General features: G+C 48.8%; 1 protein-coding gene and 1 long non-coding RNA gene across 3 annotated transcripts in view; both read right to left on the bottom strand.

Annotated features, from left to right (window-relative positions):
• Positions 1 to 3,469: 3,469 nt before the first annotated feature.
• LOC126051206 (uncharacterized) lies at positions 3,470 to 9,765 on the bottom strand. Its single transcript, XM_049830141.1, has 5 exons — positions 9,691 to 9,765; positions 9,186 to 9,400; positions 8,797 to 8,855; positions 6,184 to 6,282; positions 3,470 to 4,210 (listed from the first exon to the last, which is right to left on the bottom strand). Exons 1-5 carry the CDS (start codon positions 9,763 to 9,765, stop codon positions 3,954 to 3,956), a joined length of 705 nt encoding a protein of 234 aa, XP_049686098.1. The 3' UTR covers positions 3,470 to 3,953.
• A 1,397-nt stretch (positions 9,766 to 11,162) lies between these two features.
• Positions 11,163 to 23,346, bottom strand: part of LOC126051373 (uncharacterized) — a 25,542-nt gene continuing 13,358 nt past the window's right edge. For both annotated transcript variants that reach the window (XR_007509811.1, XR_007509812.1), the window contains exons 5-8: positions 20,056 to 22,291; positions 14,944 to 15,346; positions 14,480 to 14,587; positions 11,163 to 13,708 (exon numbers count right to left, since the gene is read on the bottom strand). This is a non-coding gene — a long non-coding RNA (uncharacterized LOC126051373). The remainder of the gene's footprint in view (positions 13,709 to 14,479; positions 14,588 to 14,943; positions 15,347 to 20,055; positions 22,292 to 23,346) is intronic.

Below are 23,346 nucleotides of genomic sequence, written 5' to 3'. Positions count from 1 at the left end.
AATCAAAGCTACTAACTAGTCAATAACAAATCAATAACATAAACAATAACCAATCAGTAACACTCCCGTGCCGCGAGGAGAGGGAGGCCGGGCAGAGACAGCCCACGCGAGCCTGAGGCTGCTGCAGTCAACGGCATCCCCAGGGACGAACGGACAACCGTGCTCACAGCATGGCCTCTGGCAGAGGGAAAGAGGCAGCAGCGACCGTTATTACCGCAGCTCCGCCCTGGCCGGAGCCGCCTCCTTCCGCAGGGGCTTCCGCGGACGGACGCCGCTCCTTCCCCGCGCCGCTGGTAACGGCACCCGCGTTAAGGGAGACTCGAGAACACCGGAGGGCCAGATTGCCGCCCTCACGACAGGGCTCGGGGCCTGCCTGCGGCTGCAGCACAGGCTTCAGGGGAGGGACTGCAGCTGGGGGCAGCCGCACGGGCCGAGCGGGGCCGGGGGAAGGTGCCGGGGGAGCTCCGGCGACTCGGGGAGGCGCCCGCTGGCCGCGCCTGGGGGGTGCCCGCCTCCATCCCCTCTTCCCTTCTGTCGGCTCTCGGGGACCTGCCTGGCGCTGCCCTGGCCCGGCTCGCCTCCGGCGGACCGGGAGCCTGCCGCAGCGGCCGCTTCGCAGCTTCCCGTCCCGCCAGCCCCGGGCGGCCAGCGGGCAGGAGGCACCCGCCGCCCCCGCCACCGCCGAAGGGGATCGCTCGCCTCACCCGCGGTCCCGGCGCTCGCCCGCTGCCGCCGACACCCGCGCCCTGCGCGCCGCCACGCTGCTCCCGGGGACCGCGCATGCGCGCCGGCCGTACGACGGCGCGCCGGAGGGCTCAGAGCCGGCGCGCGAACGCCGGGCTGCAGTACCGCACTTTGCCCACAAGGCGGCACCAGCGGCGGCGGCGGTGCTGCTGCTGCGCACTTGTGCAGTGCCGGCGCTGCTGTTCGGCGCTTTGCGCGCGGAGCGCCCGCCGACACCGCGCCCGCTGGGCGGTAGCGGCGTTTCCTTACCGGGAGGAAGGAAGCAACGAGCGCGGCGGCACTTTCCCCCGGGGACGCACTGCCGGTACCGTCGGACGGCACGTGCAGGACCGGGGCAGCCCCGCGCACTAGCAGCCTCCGAGCTGCAGTACCGAACATTGGTCGCGGCGTGGCAGCGGCGAGGGCTTGGCAGAACGCGCCAGCGCGCATGCGCGGCACCCCAGCTGCAGTATCGGACTTTGGTCGTTAGGTGGCGAAAGAGCGCGCTGGCGCAAGGGGCCGCGACCGCGCATGCGCGGCTTCCGAGCCGCTGTACCGTGGTTTGGTAGCCAGGCAACAGCAGGAATGCCGTAAACCGCGACGCCGTGCATGCGCCCTTTCCGAGGCGCCGTGTCGCGCTTTGGTTGCCAGGCAACAGCGGCGATCGCCGTACAAGACGCAGCGCGCATGCGCGGATGCCCAGCTGCCGTAACTCGTTCTGGTTGCTAGGCGACAGCGGGAGAGCCGCTGCGCATGCGCGGTTGCCGAGGCGTCGTGTCGCGCTTTGGTTGCCAGGCAACAGCGGCGAGCGCCGTACAAGGCGCAGCGCGCATGCGCGGATGCCGAGCTGCCGTGACGCGTTCTGGTTGCTATGCGACAGCAGGAGCGCCGCCGCGCATGCGCGGTTGCCGAGGCGTCGTGTCGCGCTTTGGTTGCCAGGCAACAGCGGCGAGCGCCGTACAAGGCGCAGCGCGCATGCGCGGATGCCGAGCTGCCGTGACGCGTTCTGGTTGCTAGGCAACAACATGGGCGCCGTAAACCTCGACGCGGCGCATGCGTAGTTACCGAGGCGCCGTGTCGCGCTTTTGTTGCCAGGCAACATCGGGGATCGCCGTACAAGGCGCGGCGCGCATGCGCGGATTCCGAGCTGCTGTAACGCGTTCTGGTTGCCAGGCAACGGCGGCGAGCTCCGTACAAGGCGCAGCGCGCATGCGCGGATGCATAACTGCCGTAACGCGTTCTGGTTGCTAGGCAACAGCAGCGAGCGCCGTACAAGGCGCATCGCGCATGCGCGGCTGCCGAGATGACGTATCTCGTTCTGGTTGCCAGGCGACAACAGGAGCGCCGTAAACCGCGACGCCGCGCATGCGCAGTTTCCGAGGCGCCGTGTCGCGCTTTCGTTGCCGGGCAACAGTAGCGAGCCCGTGCATGCGCCACTGCGCATGCGCGCCTGTAGAGATGCCTTACCGCGTCTCGGTTACCCGTCAACAGCAGGAGCCCACCGACACACGCCACCGCGCATGCACGCCTCCCCAACGCCAGTTCCCACCTGCGGCCACGGGGCAGCAGAATCCGCACCCCCGCAACGATCCTCTTCTGAGCGTCAGCTGCGTGAGGGATGACTGACAGCTCAGCCCAGTAGAGACCAGCCGCAGGCGGCAACTCCTTACTGGGGGCACAGGGCTGACGTCGCCCTGCCCTTTCCCCACTCGCAGCCCGGGCACTCCTCTCCATCGCCTCCCTTCCAAAAAGCACCCGAGCGGCTGGAGCGTTTACAGCAGTCAAGTGCAAGGAACAGACAATTTGGGCGGCCACTTCTGTCCCTGTCCCCCCACTCCATTATCTAGAGAGGAGAAGCAGCACAGGGAACCTGCAAATGGGGGGGAGGGGGGAAGGGGGTGTCCCCTGGAGCAAGCCCCAGGGACTGCTGTATCCCTCTGCATGGGGCATCAGGGTTGCAGGAGCGACAGCAGCCAGTCAGCAGACGCTGGCGAGAGGTTTACAACAAAAAATAACGCCTGGTTCAGCTGACAGCCTGAAGGCAGGCCACAAGAGACCCAAAGCTGCTTCGTGCCAGAGGGGCAGCTCTGTTCGGCAGGAAAGGCTGCGGCCCAGCGCACCAGATGCGAGCGGCCCACCTGCAAGCGAGCGATACCCCGGCGACCCTGGGGCTCGGTCGGGGTGGGCACCTCTGTGCTATCAGAACGCTGCTCTCCTAATCCTGCACGCACGCAAGGCTCCTTGCGCGGGGCTTGTCTCTTATCAAAGAGACGCTGCACGGTGTTACTTACCGCCCTGCCCTCCGGCGTGCAAAGTAATCAGACGTGAAAGCAGGGAAAGCAAAGAGGCCTGTCGGGATATTAGATGTCCTCAGCAGAGGACCACAGAGCCCTCGAGGCTCCATCTTTGCTCCCCACAGGAGCGTGGCTCCGCACTCCTTGCCGCTCCTGCCAGCAAGCGTCACAATTGCCCTTTGCCGCCTGCAACACGGCCCCAGTACTGCCGCTTACAGAGCGAGAGGCGCTCGCTATAAAGCGGCGATGAAGAACAAGGACGGCCCAGCGAGATGGCAGGAGGAACATAGAGAGCCTCCAGCATTAGCCAGGCAGGGCTTGCAACTCACCTCGTGTCGTGGTTTAATGCCAGCCGGCAACAAAGGCCCACACGACCGCTCACTCGCTCCCCCGCCCCCAGTGGGATGGGGAGACAAGCGGAAGGGCAAAAGTGAGAAAACTCGTGGCTTGAAACGAAAACAGTTTAATCATCATTAAAAAGAAACAACAACAACAACTTGTAAGGAAAAGGAGGAAAAAAAATGAGAGAGAACAGGGTGCAGGCAGCACACCAGGGGTCTGGAGCCTGATGGATGATGGGGGCGCGGAGGGGGTGGTGTGGAATATGGAGGAGGGAAAGGAAGCAGGGGGGGAGCAGGAGATAGGAGAGCAGGGGGTACAGGGGGAAACAACTCGCGTGGGTTAAAAACTCGCATGGGTGAAGGGGGCGGGCTGGAGCAGCGGGGGGCATATGGGGCAGAAACACACGCCGGGGAGAGGGTAGGTGAGGGTACAAAGGTGCATGGTGGGACACGGGTGGGGATGACCTACCCCAGGGAGTCCACCCAGGATGATCCACAGCAGGTAACTCACCTGGGATAACCCGCAACAGAGCATCCACACCAGATCATCCACGCTGGGAGGACCCCCAGCAATGCCCCTCAAAATGCCTGTGCTTCACCCCCAGTCTTCCCCAAACTGGGGAGTTTTTTGCTCTTTCAAAATACTCAGTTTGGGGTGTGTTTCAGTGCTTTTCCACAACATAAAAAGGAGTGATCTTTTGGTTGCGGTTTGTGCATGCAAATGGGGTGGGGTTTTTGCTTTCCAGCTGCGCAAATCCAGGCGGATTGGGCTTTCCCAGGTGTCCCAAATTTGTTTGGTATTTTTCCTTTGCAGACCCAGAATCAGGGGGTTTGGGATTGTCCTGGTTTCGGCTGGAATAAAGTTAATTTTCTTCTGAGTAGCTGGTACAGGGCCATTTTGGATTTGGGATGAGAATAATGTTGACAACACACTGATGCTGTAGTTGTTGCTAAGCAGTGTTTATACTAAGTCAAGGACCTTCCAGCTTCTCATACCACCCTGCCAGCAGAGGCTGGGGGTGCACAAGAAGAGTCGCTGAGCTAAAGGAGGATTCCAGGTAAAAAAGGTCAGCTCGAAATACACCACCTCCTCTAAAAGTTAAGAGCGATTTGAACACTTAAAATCAGCATTTAGGCTAATCGATACCATTTTGAACACCTTCTTAGCATACAAGTAAACACTCTTGCCGGTGTTGGAAAACTGTCTCCTCCCTTCCTTACAGCACTGCTGCAGGGAGATAACCCTGGGAGGCTGCGGGACGAGGTCGTACGCAATCAGAATCTACACTTACGGATCCACCACAATAGCTACAGCCCTTGCGCTGCTGCTACTGCTTTGCATCTTGCTTGTTTGGTGAATAAAGCTGAAAGTGAAGTGGAAAACTTCAAAGAGCAAAATGAAAAATAAAGAATAAATCTCAGTAATTCACTTTACACTAAAAAGGTGTGCCCATATTTATATACATCCAATGAAAATACTTATACTGTAAAAGTATTTGATTTCCCTTTCCCATTACCTTAACTTGCACAGCTCTGAATTCGTACCGTTAAATTATCCCTCTCCAAAGTACACAGTTATAATGGGACTAGGGGGTTTTGTGCGTGTTACATAACGCGGAGGGACACCTGGCCAGCTGAGCTGCCCAACAGAGGCGCTACTGAACTGCCAGGGAAATGCACCATTGAAAGCCAGACAGAAAGAAAGTACTTCAGAGCACTCCATCAAAACATCAGAAAAAAAACCCCATAACATTCAGTTGCCTCTCTTTTTAAACGTTTAGAAAAATACCTAACTGCTTACATACACCTAACACATCATATACTACAGCTATTTGGCAGTTACAGTTTAAACAATGCAAGTCAGTTTGTAAAATCCCCAGTGCTGCAATACCTCAGACTACCAAAAAGCACTGGTGGATTTCCTAATGCTTTTGGCAGTACTGAAGCAGGCAGAGTAACACGTTTTCATGTTATCTCGACTGTTACAACTGAGAAACCAAAGACCAGTGATGCCATCAACTTTAGGAAGATGGGCTGTGCTTGGGTCTTTGGACTTTTTTTTTTTTTACTTTTTTTTTAAAGAGAGTGAAAAGTCTTGTTACTGATGACTTCTACTGTCAAGTCAATCACCTCTGAAGATCCACTCTGATGGGAAGTTCCTAAAACAAAATTTCTTTGAGTGAGAAAGACTTCCATTCTGGAAAATCTCTTTCCAACTGAAGTCAAAATTACACACTGTAGGTTAAAGGAAAAAATACATTCCTGAAGCAGTAACTCATCAAAAACACCTCAGGGCTCACTGACACTAGTTACAAGGCTGCTAATGCTTCCTGGGAAAGCCTGGGAAACACACAGATGCGATGCCCGTTTGTCCTGTTTTGTCCCCCGTCTCTTCTTTGACCTTGATTGCTTTTAGTACAGATGCTAATTATCTCCGTAACGTTTTTGAGTACTACTATAAGATATTTTAAAAAACTCATTGACTGTAAAAGCATAAAGCTTTTATCATGAAAACAAAGTCTGTTTCTTCTGAACACCTGAACTCTTACGAACAGTTTCTTCCCTCTTAGTACAAAATTATTTTCACGGTATCATTTACTAGCAAGCACACAGAAACAGATGATTATGCTTTCAGGAAGAGAAAATAAACTGAGGGAAGTAAGCTTTGTATAGGTGTAACATGCTCCAGAACAGAACTTATTTTTAGTATTTCTGTTAAAATACTTCACGTAAAAAAAAGTAGAAGGAGAGTTGGCACACTCTCAATGTTAAAGTCCATACCGCAAGTACCTTTGCAAAAACGCAGACACACATCGTAGGCATACCTTGTACTTGCAGGCCACTACGGAATCTTTCCCTCTGTCTTGTACCGTCACGGCAGAAGAAAGGGCAACCACAGCGAAACGGTGCCAGCTGACATCCAGCTGAGAGAAGAAAAAACCCAACACATTAGCACAAAGCTGGGTAGGAAGCCAAAGCTGCCTTTTTTTTGTGAAGGTTTGTGAAGACAGTATGACTGAGCGGAGGAAAAAGTATGTTTGCGTCATCTTCTGTACAGTTGTTGACACAGGCCACTAGAGCTTTTGCATCTTTCAGACAACCGGGCCTTTTTTTTTTTTTCTCCTTTCTTTTTTGACTCATTGGCAACTTTACTTTCACTAGAACTCACTTTCATAGATACACACAGGTGACACACCCAGAGACCTACATACATTTTCTCAAGCTTTAGTACAGCCAAGGCTCCATCAAACCTATACGTCCCAAGTTAAGTATTTTTGCTAAAGAGCACAGCAACACATCTTGTGAACTGCCTTGTTGCAAAAAAGGAATCATTTTTTTCCAGTCCGTTGCTCCAAACGGGCAAGATCTTTTAAAACTGCAGTTGTGCCACCAAACCCGCTCAGGGTCCCTCCTAGCTTTTGACCACCCTGAGATTTAACAGGCACACGCTCCATTCCACCTTCCAACAGCAAAAATACGTTAACGCTCTCGGACCCAGAGAGCAACCCTACGGACGTCCACGCACACAGCCTGCCGTTTTGATGAGGAGCCACCGAGCATCCCTGCGAGCACAGCTGCACGCGCCAGATCAGTTTCACCTGCGCCGTGAGTTGCCGGTTTGCAGTGAACGTAGTTTCTGACGCTTTACACCGAAAACCGTATCTTGACGCTTCGCCACAGCAGAAACGACCCATCGCTAGGACGCTACAAAAACGCAGTAACAGCAACTGCAAACCCACAGCAGCAACAGCTCCAGAAATATTTAGACCAGGAACAAGGGAGAAAAATAAAACAACTTCATCTCACACACAGGGGAGCGGCAGGCAGAGAAAAGGGTTGGCATTCTGAGCCCTTACAGAAAACAGGCATTCTCCTTCCATTCCTCAGCCCGTCCGTTAAGGTCTAAATGCTGCAACACTACTACGGCAACATCAAGAGTAGGGAACGGCAGCCCTGCCACTGGACTTGCCATCGACCCATGCTATTTACGTAGCAGGACGCGGATGCAGAGGGACACGTTTTGCCACACGCAACCCTGAACTTCCTGAAAATTTACATTTACCGAAAAAAGCCATTTGGAACGTATTGCCAAAAAACATTTGACAATAAAGCTTTGATGCGTTTGACACATGCAAGTTTTTGGTCACTTGCTATTTGCTTCCTGTTGCTGCTGCTGTTCTTCCTTCAGAAATTCTACCTGTAGCCAAGTTATTCACTACTGGTTCAAGCATTTGCCTTCCTGGTACTACCAGCACATTCACAGAGGCAAGTAACTTAACTGCTCTTCTACAATTATCCAAACAACAATTACAGCCATGAAAGAGAAGGAGAGGTCAGGCAGCAGAAGAGCTCTGCAGGCTGGCACCAGTCAATATTGCACTCTCTAAAAACAAACAACAACCCAACAAAACCGTGACCCTGTATCCTCCTTTTTTTCCTTCTTCTTTCAGAGCTCATCCCTGCCTCAGCATTTTGTCTTGTCAGAGCATGAAGCACAAGTGATCCGTACCCTGACGACTTTTGCGTGTGATGAACGCCTGTCCAGAAATAGTCCAGATCTGCAAGACTGGTGTCATTTTTATGGTTTTAATCATCATAACTCAAGTTTTATGTACTTACGCATTGGTGAGGAAACTAATTAACTTCTAGACACTGCCTCTCCTTTTTTTGGGGGGTGGGGGTGGAAATATGTTAGAGACTGAAAAACGTTACGATTCAGAGCTTCCAACCACGAGGGAGTGGTGGAGAAATCAATGAAAGCAAAGACCAACAGCAGCAACTTCAACTGAAAGTTGGCTTTAATTCCGATCACATACTTAAGCGACTCTCCAAGTCTATGCCTCGGTCCTAGGAATGATTAGCCCCTTTTTGGAAGGACAAACTTTTTTACTTAAAAGTCCTAGACTGAAGACTCTGCTGAACGGAATGGGGATTGTGCCACGGGACAACATGCCATCAACACTCTTAATGGGGAAGGAAAAAAAAAAAAAAAACAACAAATAAAAATCAAGTTTAAGTACCAGTTCCCATCATGTTTCACTCATTACATTTCTACTGGCATCTAGGTGCTCAAAAATGAACTACAGGGACACCACATATTCCTAAAAATTCAGTTATACATAAAAAAGTAAAAGGCTATTTCCAACTTGCCCATAAAATCAGCATGAACAGAGAGAAGAGAAACACTCGACCCTGAAGAAGCTAACAGGCAGCTCTGAATTTACCAGACAGGAAATTTCATTCTTTCGCCTGAAACAAAAACACATCAAGGGACCAGTTCAGGAACAGGGCACAATCTGTTAACAGCAATTTTTCCATCAGCATTTCTGCACTAGCAGCAAATTTGCCTTCTCTGTGGGTTTAACGTGGAGCATCTGTAGTGCCCTCGAACTCGCAAGCATTTCTCTCCGCTCCCCCAGCCCGATACGTGCGATTACCTGAGCAGCAAGCGGCATTGACCACGCAGGATTTTCTTCGTGTAATGTGGAAGGTGACACTGGGAGGAGAGGAGACAAAGAAACGAACCTGCTTGTCACACCCAGCCAACAGTGAAAAGGCAGGGGAGGATTCTGCCGGAAGGGCTCTGCACTCCAGGAGCTCCTGCTGGCCGGTTTCTCTCCCCTTTGCCCGGTACCGAGGGGATGACGACAACTCGCCCGCACCCCCTTGCAGGGGAGGCTGCCCCAGGAGAGCTGGGGGACCCCCACCTCGCTTCTGCCCGCGGGAATGGACCGGGCAAGAACCTCCACGCAGAGAGAGGAGCGTGGCGTGGATTGCATCCCCGAGGGAAGAGGCCTGGCTCCCCACTGGCAGAAGGACAACTCACCTCCCCGCTGCTCGGAGCTGCTTGCTGCGGACAGCCCTGCCTGCGCCCAGCCGCTCTTTGGCCGTGTTGGGAGCGCAGTCCGGCCGACGGACGCTCCAGCGAAAAGATGCTCCAGCTGATCGTGCCTCCTGCTCGTTACAGCCGCAGGTACTTTTGCCTCTGGCTAACGCACGCTCCAGCCAGTGGACACCCCACCTCGTTCCAGCTCCTGCTTGCTACAGTTCTGGCTTGTTGAAGCCCCAGCTCCGCACTGAACCTCCGGCTGATTTCAGCTACTTCTCCTTACAAGCTCCAGCTACGTGCAACGGTCTGGGCTTTCCATAAGGCTGTATATCAACTGCTGTCAAAACTGGAGCATTAGGATTAAACATCAGAGTTACACGCCAAGTAAATATCCATTAGTTTGGGTGATTAATTACTTAACAACTATTCTGAGCAGCACAGAAATAAGAGCTGGAGTCCGAGAGGGCACGTGGGGTCTGAAAAGCGCCTTTCCCCCACAGACCACCACAGATGTTGAGTTCGGCCCGCTGCGTGCCGGCCTCCCGAACTTTGGCGTCTGACACAACCAGACCCCCATCTCCGGGGAGGGTCCACGCACCCTGCCCACCCCCCCGCTTCCCCCCACAACCCCCAACACCCTCCCACCCGCCTGCAAAACCAGCCAAGCCGGCTCCCACTTTTGGCCCCCACACCAGCTGACTCAGGGCCCATTTGGGAGCCAAAAAACCCGGCTGCTGAGCCTGTTCTCAAGGCCCAAACACGCAGGGCCGGACCTCTGTTTCTGGGCCCAAAGCCGGGCAGCTCGGTCTGTTTCCGAGCCCCCACATCAGCCACACGAGCCTGCTGTCAAGGAACAGAAAGCTTGTTCTCCATTTCTGACCCTGCAGCGCCCACGGGCGACGCCGAGCGTCGCCAACCCACAGCCCTGCACCCCCGGGCCCCCACACGTAGTTTCGGGGAGCGCTCGGGACCTGCGGAGGGCCCGGCCACACGCCTCTGCGGGGCAGCCCCAGCACAGGCAGGGCGCCGCTTCTCGATTGCCGTTTCAGGCTTTATTTCCCCGCCATCAGCGGCACGGCCAGGCCCCCCCACCCCAAACCCCCCAGCCAAAGCACCCCCGCGGGTAGCCGGGCCCAGCCACCCGGAAAACAAGAAAACCAAAGAGGGAACAAGAGAGAACCGCGCTCACGGCGTGGTCTCTGGCAGAGGGAAAGAGGCAGCAGCGACCGTTATTACCGCAGCTCCAGCCTGGCCGGAGCCCCTCCGTCCGCAGGGGCTTCCGCGGACGGACGCCGCTCCTTCCCCGCGCCGCTGCTAACGGCACCCGCGTTAAGGGAGACTCGAGAACACCGGAGGGCCAGCTTGCCGCCCTCACGACAGGGCTCGGGGGCTGCCTGCGGCTGCAGCACAGACTTCAGGGGAGGGGCTGCAGCTGGGGGCAGCCGCACGGGCCGAGCGGGGCCGGGGGAAGGGGCCGGGGCAGCTCCGGCGACTCGGGGAGGCGCCCGCTGGCCGCGCCTGGGGGGTGCCCGCCTCCGTCCCCTCTTCCCTTCCGTCGGCTCTCGGGTACCTGCCCGGCGCTGCCCTGGCCCGGCTCGCCTCCGGCGGACCGGGAGCCTGCCGCGGCGGCCGCTTCGCAGCTTCCCGTCCCGCCAGCCCCGGGCGGCCAGCGGGCAGGAGGCACCCGCCGCCCCCGCCGGAGGGGATCGCTCGCCTCACCCGCGGTCCCGGCGCTCGCCCGCTGCCGCCGACACCCGCGCCCTGCGCGCCGCCACGCTGCTCCCGGGGACCGCGCATGCGCGCCGGCCGTACGACGGCGCGCCGGAGGGCTCAGAGCCGGCGCGCGAACGCCGGGCTGCAGTACCGCACTTTGCCCACAAGGCGGCACCAGCGGCGGCGGCGGTGCTGCTGCTGCGCACCTGTGCGGTGCCGGCGCTGCATGTTCGGCGCTTTGCGCGCGGAGCGCCCGCCGACACCGCGCCCGCGGGGCGGCAGCGGCGTTTCCTTACCGGGAGGGAGGAAGCAACGAGCGAGGCGGCCCCACCCCGCAGGCACAGCGGCATCGCATTGCCGCTACCGGAGGACGGCAGCGTGGACCGCAGCGGCACCTCCAGTACCCAATTTTAGTCGGCGGGCGGCAGCATCACCCTAACGATCCTCTTCTGAGCGTCAGCTGCATGAGGGATGACTGACAGCTCAGCCCAGTAGAGACCAGCCGCAGGCGGCAACTCCTTACTGGGGGCACAGGGCTGACGTCGCCCTGCCCTTTCCCCACTCGCAGCCCGGGCACTCCTCTTCATCGCCTCCCTTCCAAAAAGCACCCGAGCGGCTGGAGTGTTTACAGCAGTCAAGTGCAAGGAACAGACAATTCGGGCGGCCGCTTCTGTCCCTGCCCCCATCCCCCACCCCATTATCTAGAGAGGAGAAGCAGCACAGGGAACCTGCAAATGGGGGGGGGGGGGGGGAAGGGGGGTGTCCCCTGGAGCAAGCCCCAGGGACTGCTGTATCCCTCTGCATGTGGCATCAGGGTTGCGGGAGCGACAGCAGCCAGTCAGCAGACGCTGGCGAGAGATTTACAACAAAAAATAACGCCTGGTTCAGGTGACAGCCTGAAGGCAGGCCACAAGAGACCCAAAGCTGCTTCGTGCCAGAGGGGCAGCTCTGTTCGGCAGGAAAGGCTGCGGCCCAGCGCACCAGATGCGAGCCGCCCACCTGCAAGCGAGCGATACCCCGGCGACCCTAGGGCTCAGTTGGGGTGGGCACCTCCGTGCTATCAGAACGCTGCTCTCCTAATCCTGCACGCACGCAAGGCTTCTTGCACGGGGCTTGTCTCTTATTGAAGAGACGCTGCACGGTGTTACTTACCGCCCTGCACTCCGGTGTGCAAAGTAATCAGACGTGAAGCAGGGAAAGCAAAGAGGCCTGTCGGGATATTAGATGTCCTCAGCAGAGGACCACAGAGCCCTCGAGGTTCCATCTTTGCTCCCTACAGGAGCGTGGCTCCGCACTCCTTGCCGCTCCTGCCAGCAAGCGTCACAATTGCCCTTTGCTGCCTGCAACACGGCCCCAGTACTGCCGCTTACAGAGCGAGAGGCGCTCGCTATAAAGCGGCGATGAAGAACAAGGACAGCCCGTCGAGATGGCAGGAGGAACACAGAGAGCCTCCAGCATTAGCCAGGCAGGGCTTGCAACTCACCTCGTGTCCTGGTTTAACGCCAGCCGGCAACGAAGGCCCACGCGACCGCTCACTCGCTCCCCTGCCCACAGCGGGACGGGGAGACAATCGGAAAGGGCAAAAGTGAGAAAACTCGTGGCTTGAAACGAAAACAGTTTAATCATCATTAAAAAGAAACAACAACAACAACTTGTAAGGAAAAGAAGGAAAAAAAATGACAGAGAACAGGGTGCAGGCAGCACACCCGGGGTCTGGAGCCTGATGGATGATGGGGGGTGGTGGTGTGGAATATGGAGGAGGAAAAGGAAGCAGGGGGAAGCAGGAGATAGGAGAGCAGGGGTGCAGGGGGAAACAACTCGCGTGGGTTAAAAACTCGTGTGGGTGAAGCGGGTGGGCTGGAGCAGGAGATGGGGGGGACATATGGGGGAGACACGGACACAGGGGGTAGGGTATGTGTGGGTACAAAGGTGCATGGGGTGTACTAAAACAAGTTGTGCTGCTTCACAAAAACATGGTCCCACCTGAATTCAGTACCGTTTCTTCTGCTCTTAACATTAATCAGGCACTTAAAAGCTTCAGTAGACTTGTAAGTTCAAACCTCTGACATTTTATGTAGTCTTATCATTTCTGATATCCATGATATGCGAAAATAAATCTTTCAGTTTAATAGTTGTCACTGAGAAAGATACGTGTTAATCTAAACCACACAAGAGGAATAATATCATGTTAGCCATGTAGACTTTACTAAGAGGTTGAAATTAACTTCTCAGGATCTTTTAAGCTTCTAAGCATAAAAATATTAGTGTAGATTACAGACGTGGAAGAGAAACAATTTGGTATCATAACCAAAGTAGTCTTCTCCTCTGTGAACTGCAACACAATCTGTAATATTGCATCAACACTTCAAAACCCACTCTGTCTCTCCTCTTTTCTCATCCAATGTTTTGTTTATTTCAAAAAATTCTTTCATTATCTATCCCATAAGATGAGAAATAGATTATTATGGAAGAGCTCCTAAGATAAAAAGTTAATGCATTAGACTAGCTGTGATATAAAAATTATTTGAGATATATTTATGTGTGATGTTCTGATGAATTATCTAGTTGTTTACAATTGCTAGGACTTCTCTCAGTGGTAAATCACTGGCAATGTGCATGAACACAAGAAACTCTTCATGGGGAACATTCTTCCTTTATGCAGTTAAATGAAGTTTTTAAATCACAAAAAGATTTGGCTGTTACACAGTCTGTGTAAATTACATGATAGTAACCCAAACCACAAGACCATGTCTCTCCTACTTTGCTCTGTTGCAGAAGAATCTCAGCTTGCAAAGCACATCAGTTTTCTGTAACACAGATAACCAGGGTTCACACAGTCAGACTTTTCAGTTAGAAGGCCACAGAAAGAATCATAAAGAGACCAAGTATCTTTTCCTTAAACATCCTGTTTACAGACAGCTATGTTACCTCCAAGTGCTATGAAAGTTACTTTCTCTAAAACTATCTTCCATTTAGTTTTCCTTTTTTTTTTTTTTTTCCCTGAAAACAATCTTATAGCTTAATCCTTATAGGATTTTTTTCAAGTTTTGCTTTTTTCTAATGAGTATCAACACATGAAAACTCTAAATAGTTTCAGGAAGGTCAGTATTTGCTACAGTTGCACTTGATCCAACATCCCACTTTTTTTTCCAACAAGCAAACGAGTTCAACCAAGTTTCTTTCAAGAGCCATACAGGAGAAAGTACAGATTCTGCTCTGTCTGCTAACAAGCAGGCGAAGGAGCTGCTACCAATTTGAAAACTAGATAGGCTCTGCCGTGCCCATTTTGAACTGGGGAAGAAAAATAGCCCTTCTTGTTTCAATATTTAGGTCCACTTTTTCTCATTTGCAAAGCAGATCCACCTCCTTGGGAGACTGACCAGAATTACCTGGAACAAACATTACTTCTGCCTAGGATCTGTTTGTTAGTTGAGAAAACAGTCACTATGTCTCTGTGATAATATATTACACGATTTCATCAATACATTTCTGTCTCAAGGGGCCCAGTTGAATTTTATTTTCTAGTAACTCATTATCTATCTAATTCCTGTCTCTGACTTAAGAGATGAGCAACATACAATTTCTTCAATGTCTGGCTGCTGTTTATACGGATAATCCACAAATTATTTGCTATTCTTCTTAGCCAAAGGGCTAAGGCAGTGCCATCAGCAACTTCATAATATACCCTGAAACAAGAAGCAGATATTACAGCTCCACGTCTGAGGAAACAGCATCAATGATTAAGACAGCTCTAACATGGAAGGCCTGGTAAGTGGCAGTGGTATAAGGCACTAGCAACTTATCAGGGCTCTCTTTCAAATGCTGGCATTTTCTGTGACTTGGATTTTGCCTATTATTATGAGATCATTACATCACCTATCACACAAGTGTAGCTTTGTTAACTTTGAAAGAAAAGCTGCTAGACAATATACAACACAAAGTTAGACAAGTGAGGGCAGTACACAGTGATTTCACAGGCAATCTGGAATTGGGCACCCGACTTGAATTCCTGGCTTTGAAAACCTCTCTCCAAATGACTTACCATCTTTCACTAAGATCCAGCAGCAGTTCTCTCCTGTGCTTCATGCTCTTCTTTAGTCAGCCAAAGCCCATGGAGCTGCACTGTAAGCTTGAAGGCCAGTATGCCAGCTTCATGTCCTATTTCTGTCACCTAGTTCTCATGTACCGTTTCTTGCTAATCAAATGGCCCAGTGATTCCTCATCACACATCACACTTGAGGTAGTACATCCAAGCATTATTTCTGCAGCGCTACATTTGCACGGATTAGCTGCTGAACCCTTCAGATGATGTACTGCTTTTCAAGAAGCGTGTAGTATAACTGGCGAGAGTCTACAGTAAGTCCAAGAAGGTGCTCAATGATGTACAAAAGTCGGACTTCAAAGTGTAAATTGAAAAACAGCCGCTTAACCTGGAAAGGGCAATACTGAAGAGAAATAACAATGTTTAAACTCTAAAAGGTAGCTATAAGGAAGAACTTTTGTGTATATCCACTGCACACAGTTACACGGAATCATGGGGCTTAAATTACAACCTGAAAAACTTAGGGTATGTAGCAATCTTTGCAACAGTAGTTATAATTACAGGAAATGTTTAAGAATAAATTAGGCAAGCATTTGTCAAGAATGATACAGAAAGTTGATCATTCACCTCTAGAATGAGAGCAACACTAGACTATCTTTAAAGGTTCTTCTTTCCCCACTGCTGTCCCTCTCTGTATTTCTACCCTCATCAAACACAAGCATCATCCCCAGCTGTGCACTTACAATTATATCTGCATATGCACATGTCTAGAGATGCACATTTATTTCTTCGTTACACACAGCTGAAGGAGAGTACTCATAGGTAAGCCAATTTACATAAACAGCTTTTGAAAGTTAAACACCTCAGCTTCTTGCAAAATGTCAGCCCAACAGAACACCAGGAGCGGTATGTAAATCCTTATTCCAAAACTGTGTTCTCTTAAATCTTATGAAAACCATCTCTAATATAAAGCCTGACTTGTCTATTTTTCTGACACTCCCCTTCTCTGTCATCAGGTACTTATTAGATAGTAAAACAACTGACGGGGCAAACACCATAACTAGCACAATAGCTGACTTCCATAGCAGTTGCATATCATGTCTGAATAAATGTGAGTTTAGCAGGTATATAGGTAGATACACATTCATAAATGCACAAGAACTGAAAGGAGTAATCTGTAACTGGTAGACTAAGAACACTGCAATAGCATGCAATGTAAATCAACATGCACCTACCTATAGGGAAGGGAAGTACAGAAACATTCTTCTGGATTCAAAAAAAAAAAAAATACGCAGCAATGGTAGGAAAAGGTACTTGGAACGTGCCACTTTCAGTCCACTGAAACAATGTCTGCAACAGCAGTAAGAACACTGGCAAACTACCTTCTCTGTTCCACAGGGCCTTGAAACCCATACGCATTGTCTGTTGCCAGTTGCCGTTAGCAAACAAACAAAGGCACTGCAATCACTAGGAGTGTGTAGAACACCAAAAATCAAACTTTTGAATATGACACATGCAAGATCCTCATTCTCCGTGCAGTCTACAAGGTTACACAATTGTAAAATACTTTGTAAGAATGACAATCCTGAAGTTTGCCTTGGATTAAAAAAGTTTTAAAATTCCGCTTTGTTTTGAGTTTTTTTTCTAAGGGTTTTAGAAATAAAAGCATCTTGGTAAAGTGATTTTCACACACTGCACAGACACAAGCAGTGTTTCTCCCACTGCGAGAGGAGTATAAAAATACTCTTATCTAATATGTTATAGACATGAGTGACCAAGGTCCCAGGAGAATCTGTACTTTCCCACTGATTACAAGGAACGGGCCAGGTGCTTTGTGCCTCCTATGCAGCTGGAGCATGCAGTTGCCTGGTAACTTGTGCTGAGCTATTGCATCTTAATCACATATACATGGAGGAATACCAAGCTGACCGCTTAGGTTTATCAGCCAAAACAGTTTACGGCAACACAATAGTTTAGAGCAATTCAGGAAGTTTAACACTGAATTTAGGTATGTGCTTATATGGTTTTATGAACAGAACTTTTCTAAATGAAAGGGAAACAACAGATGACTTTAGAGCATACAAAAGATATAGTCTACAAACCAAATATCAATTATTAGCAATACTTACCTGTTCAAAGGGCATCATGTAATGTCTCAGACTCAACGAGCATAAACTGACAGGCTGTTATGATTTGAAAATTTTAAAAAAGTTCTAATAGTGTGCGCAAAACAGAGCTGTTTCAGTGTTCAGGCTAGACTCATTGTCTCCAGTAAATACATATCTTAATTCTAACACAGGATAAAAACCGATTTATAAATTTCCTCTTGTAAAAAGGAAACCGTTCCAATTACACTGTTCACTCCTATTTAAGATATTAAATAGGGCAAACAAGAAGTAAGTTGAACCAATCCCTCCCACCCAGCTATAAACCAGGACCATATACAGCCCTTGCAGACTACACAAGATCCTGTCTCATTCCAGCCATATCATTAGCATAAGCTGTGCAAACCCATTTAAATCAACAGGTTTTTCAGGCATAAAAGCAGACTCTAACAGCAGTTAAGCCACTTCTTACAACTGACAATGTCATACTTCCATCACTGATTATAGCACAAGAGCAAAAGAGAATGGGTCTTTATTGTCCTTCATGAACTTGAGGGGCTGCAAGAAACCAGTGAACTTACAAGCCTGGATTCTGTAACGTCACTATCAGCATAATTTCCAGATCAAAGATCCAGCCTCCTGTTAAGATCATCAAACATAATTTTGAGTTCAGAGGACAAGTCATCACAACACTATGTTAGGTAGAGTATAAAACCTTATCATCAGATTCTCAGCTAGTTTAAGTCAACATATGCTGCTGAAGTCAATGAAACCAAACACACTACCATAAGAAAGAGATCTTTCAGTGTGCCTCAGACGTGGAAAACTATCTTGAAAAATGTCCATAACTTTTAACACAAATTCTCTGCATTTCCCACGATCTCCCAACAGCGAGCAGTAGTAAGACCCTAACATTTACTTGCAACATATTTCTTGCATAGCATTCATTTTTATTTTAATTTTAAAAGGGGCAACTAATAAATAAGAATTTCATAGCTACTCACAAAAATCAATAAGCAAAGACATTTGTTCCAAGATTTAAATTACTTGTATAATTTAAGAAACTATCAAAGCTCTGTAAAGTAAAATAGATACATTTACCTACAAATGTAGGAAACTACAAACTTCAGGAAATGACCAAAGGTGCAGAGGATAGGCTAATAGGCTAAGGTAGAAAAATAAATAAAAAAACCAGGAGTTCTAGAGAAAAATGAGTGAGCAGCCCACAGCACTGGCAGTCAACAGACTTTTTATCCTCACTTCCTCCACCCATTCTTCTTCTCCCCCCCCCCCCCCCCCCTTAAAGGAAGTAATTTCTCCATTGTGAAACATTTTGTCGATGATGTAGTGGAGGACAAAAGTTTAAATGAGTTCAGGAGAGGATTAACCGAATTCTAAGACATGTGCCAACACAACTGCTATAGAAAGCATCTGCATCATGGTGAAATGCAAACAGCTACTCTGATAATGACACATTATTATTCACTAAATTTGCCTTTTACCCTGTCATATAGTTACTAATGTTGAAAAGAGTCACTGCTGTGCAAGAAACTAAAACTTACAGCGCTTCATGCTCGGAGAGAACTGTGGCCCGTCAGCTTGTGGCTGTGAAGTCTTACAACTTAACACGTTTCAGTTGCACACCAACAAGTTTTGAGGTGGACTGCTGACTGTATTCAATAGTCACAGCTTAGGTAGGAGGATATGATAAACTTTACTTATTTGCCTTTAACCGATGCTCCAAATATTTTAAAGTCATTCTTAAAGTAGGTTACTGGTTTGATTACCCTTCATACAAAATCCTCCTTCAAATGGAGGTTTCTATTCTCTTCTTTTCAGATTTAAGGCATGAACAGAAATCACACCTGCATCATCACTGCAATCAGTGCCTATTTTTCAATAAACTTTAGCAGCATCAGAATTCGTCCTCAAGTACCGTTCATAAAGCAAATGCTTCATTCTTCAAAACTTTTTTTAGCAAATGTTAGTAACACTGTACCACAGAGTCTCATGCCCAGTCACACATGTTCTTCCTGAGACTGTTACGCAGCTTCGTATTTTAAAAATCACCATCCTAACTGTGTACCTGATACTGGTTCTCCCCTTTTTAAAGTCTGATGTTAAGGAAAAGCTGCAAGTCCTACAAAACCAGGCAGACTTGCTTGTTCTTGCCAAAGAGAAAAAGGTTAAGCATTATTAAAAAATAAGACTATTGCCTATCTTTAAGTATTCATAAAGCTATGAACATGAACCGTATGGTGGCTTGTTAGCATCAATATTTGAACACGGGCATGCAAAATGTCCTTCAGTTAAATTCCAAACTCTATGAATTAATTGCTGGGCAATTCCCCAGGGATAAAACATTTATTAAATCCAACAGTAAGCCAGAAATCTCTTTCCATTTCATATGGTAAAAAAAAAAAATATAGTGAATCCTGAAAAAAAGAAATAGATGTTAGACAGGGAAAGACTATATAGTTATAGGGCAAGTAATGAAACATTTACTGTTGTGATTTCTTTTTTTATTTAAGTCGTCACAATAGTTAGACAAACATGGAAACATTTGCAACAGCAATACTTGGGTCACTTTAAAATCTTGGTAACACTGAAATACAGGTCAGCAAAAACTAATGATGTGGGGAGGGGACTTTAGGTCTTATTATTTTCATACACTTTCACACACATGCACACACATGTATCTATATACACACACTCCATAACTCCAAAGAGCTATCTTAACAATGTCTGCAAGGCAGCTGAAATAGTAGGCAGAAAGGAACCATATCCATACTAAGACAGTTAGCTGTGTCATAAAACTGAAGATCACTGCAACCAGTGTCATCTTAAAGAAGAAGAAAAAACAACTAAAAAACCTAAAAGGAACCATTACTGTGCATGTCATAAGCATAAAGTTATTTTAACCTGATGACTACTCTGCTCTAAACTTCAAGCATCATTAAGTTTTATGTATTTTTAAAGTCTAAGGTTATTATTTTAAATGACCTACTTGTAGTGGCAGCCTAAGTAGCATTCTGGAGAACACCACAGTGTCCACAACTTCTACAGGTCAGTGCAGTATGATTAAGCACTACATTTCTAGGGGAGGAAAAAGAAAAAACACCACCACTCATTTATGCAGTTGAACAGCTTATTACCTGCAGTTCCAAAGCAACAGGCTACAGGAATACTGAATGCAAAGTAAACCAGACCCGTCTGGAATACTTTGATGTCTCAGCTCCAAGTTACACATCTTTCCATTTGTATTTTAATGGATTAACAGCATTTGGATGCACAGAAACTGTCTTTACAGTGAAGTCTGCAGACCTCCGAGTCATAAGTCAAAATGTCTTCCTAAAATACAATAGTCTTAGCACTTCCTCTGAAAGGAGTGAAAAATCCACAACCAGGGAAGGAGGATGTGACGCAGTACCAAGGTTTTTTCCCAGGGATAACAAAATCCTGAGAGAACACAATGTTTGTGCTATCAGAATAAAAATCCCCAAAGAAACAGAAGTTTACCTTTCCCTTTGAAAAGTTGCTTTTGAGTCAACATCTGATCTTTTTCTCTCTCAAGCATGAAACGTCTCTTCAGCTTAAGACTGTTTTCTACTGCAGTAGAAATTTAGTGCACACACTGGAACCTGTATAGAAACTTATTAAAAAAACCCTAAATAATACAGTAGTAGTACAGTGGCTAGAAATCTTTTAAGTAGTCTGATGAAAAGACTCAACTTATTTCTAGGAAATTAAGCATTTGGGGCCAAAGACAACAGATGATGTTCATGTAAGGTTAAAAATTATTTTATTTTATTTTTTTTTTATTTGATGTATTGAAAAAAGCTGGAGAAGGAAGTGGGGACCGAAATGAAAAACCATTCAGGGAGTCAATGGTATAGACTGTCATCATGCAATCTAAATATTATAATTGCAGATCATATAGTCAGAACAAGTGAGTAATAAGTAGCACACTCCCTGGGAGAGGGGAGGGAGTCTCTTTCTCTTTTAATAGGCTAAAGCAAGAAGTTCTCACTGTATTTCAAGCCACGACCGAGCTAGCAGAAGACAGCTTTTCTGTCAGATAAACCAAGGCAAAGGGATCAAGTACAGCAACTTCCTTGCAGCCTCTTGATCCTGAGTGCCCTTCTTCAACTCTTCTTCTGGTGATGGGAAGGCAAAGCATGTTCTGTTTCTGTGAGCCCATACTGCTTGTCCCTATAGTAACAGCAGGCACCTGTGATTCCTCTCCAAAGACATTTACACATAGAAATCAGTTGAGTGGTATGTTATGGAAGCATAAGCTGCAGTGGACATGATTTACAATCAGTTATTTTTTTGTCCATCGTGACAAAATAAACCCAGCAATTTCTCACTTTACAGAAGTTCTCCTAAAGTAGTAGTTGCCTGCAATAGCTGGACGCAGGACAACCACAAAGCCTTGGATGAAATGCAAAGAGTAAATTTATTTTCATTACCTTGCCAACCGGGCGATCCCCGAAGCAGCACCTGGGCACAGACACACGAGCGGGGATGCAGGCACTGCTGAGCTCAGCCCATGCCAGGGGATTGCCGACCCCGCTGTTTTCACTGGTTTATCAGGGATTCATGCAGGTGCAATGTACCACTGTCCTTTGATCCTTCCCACAGCAGGACAGGAATCTCAAGCGTGTTTGATAGGGCACCTCTAAGTCTGTCACAGGCCTGTGTTACCTAAACACCGATGTTCTATTTGTCAAGCACACAGGGATAAACAGCAATTAGTATGATATATGTATACTTCTGCATGCCAGCTGCAAGTCACTTGAGCGTGTTTATAATCCTCCTCGCCAATCGTCCATTATTATCCCATGTTCCACCCCCTCGCTCAAGGGACTGCTTCCACTAGGGGCTGGCAAAGCTGGAGCTGTCCATTTGGGCTTGCAGGGTGTAGGGCAGGGTAATGTAGAGGTATGTAATGAACACATACGGAAAAAGGAATAAACCTATCCCTACAATAATGCTTTGAATCAGGTGTCCCACCCATCCTGTCAGGGAACTAAAGCGCTCAGCCAGCCAGGCACCACCAGCAGATTGTTTAATTTGATGCGTTAAATCCTGGAGATGTTGAATGTCATCCTCTAGGCTGGCTGATTCATCAGTTACCTTGAAGCAACATATGCCTTCAAGATTGGAGCAGCGTTTATGGTGTAGAAGGAGGAGACAGTCCGCCGCCAGTTGACTTCGTAATGTTTCTGGCCGTACACCACCTACTCAGAAAAAATAGCAATGACGAACACTAATATCAAAAGCACTTAACATAGTATAATTCTGTAATACAGCTACTGGAGTTGGCATGCCAATAAAACACGTCAAAAGATCTGCAGCTGTTAATCAATACAATAGAAAAGGCAGATGAGTTAGTTACAGTAGAGGCCAACCAAATCCAAGTATTTACACGGTGATCTTGTGGAAATGCATCCAGGGCATGTGCTTTTACTACAAGACTACAAAGCATGACGAGCCAACCTGTGATAAGGGAGGAAAACAGGAGTGTCATCTCCTTACAGTAATACATAACACCGTTGCTCCAGCTCCTTCAGCTAGTATTACTCCAGGTTTGATAACCTGATGTGAGGTAATTGCCCACACAGATTGAAGAACTATGGCTTGCAGTTTTTCAGATTGAACTTCAATTCGATGTTGGATTTGTGACACCAATAACACCGTTCCAATGCTATGTATCTCCTCTAGAAAAGGCACAGGTATTCGTCGAAGATACCTGAGATACAAGAGCTCGAGATAAACCAGACAATTGTTTCATCCCTCCAGCTGGACACCACCGGAGCCTCTTGGACTCCCCTGGAGTGCCTCCCAGGTTATTGGGGCCTGGAGGTGGCATTTTGTCACTCTGAGGATGACGAAGCCAGTGTGGGGGTGGCTGTCCTCAGCTAGCTTTCGCCTCAGCTACCGAACGGGTGGGTGAAAATGAAGCCAGACCCACCCTGGCAGTGCGCAGAGAATAGCAACAATCAAAGAAGGCAGACGCCCCATCCCTGAAAACATTCAAGATGGAGAGACAGCTCTTTGGAGAAGCAGAAGCCTTGAGTTCTGACGGGAAGAAGTTTTGACAAGATTGTGCAATAAACAATTTAAACAAACAATTAAAACCCCAATAAAACCCAATTAAAAACCAATAAAACCCAAACAAACCCAGTTTAAAACCCCCCAAAACGCTCTCCTCTCTTTTTTGGCACTTTTGAGACTGCATGCGGACTCCCGTGTCCTGTTCTGGTCTCCCCAGGACAGGAAAGACACTGACAAA

Source organism: Accipiter gentilis, chromosome 27, assembly GCF_929443795.1.
Source record: "Accipiter gentilis chromosome 27, bAccGen1.1, whole genome shotgun sequence".
In the NCBI taxonomy this organism is placed as follows: Eukaryota; Metazoa; Chordata; class Aves; order Accipitriformes; family Accipitridae; genus Astur; species Astur gentilis.
Note: the sequence above shows the minus strand (reverse complement) of the source record. Positions and strands in the feature narration are given on the sequence as shown.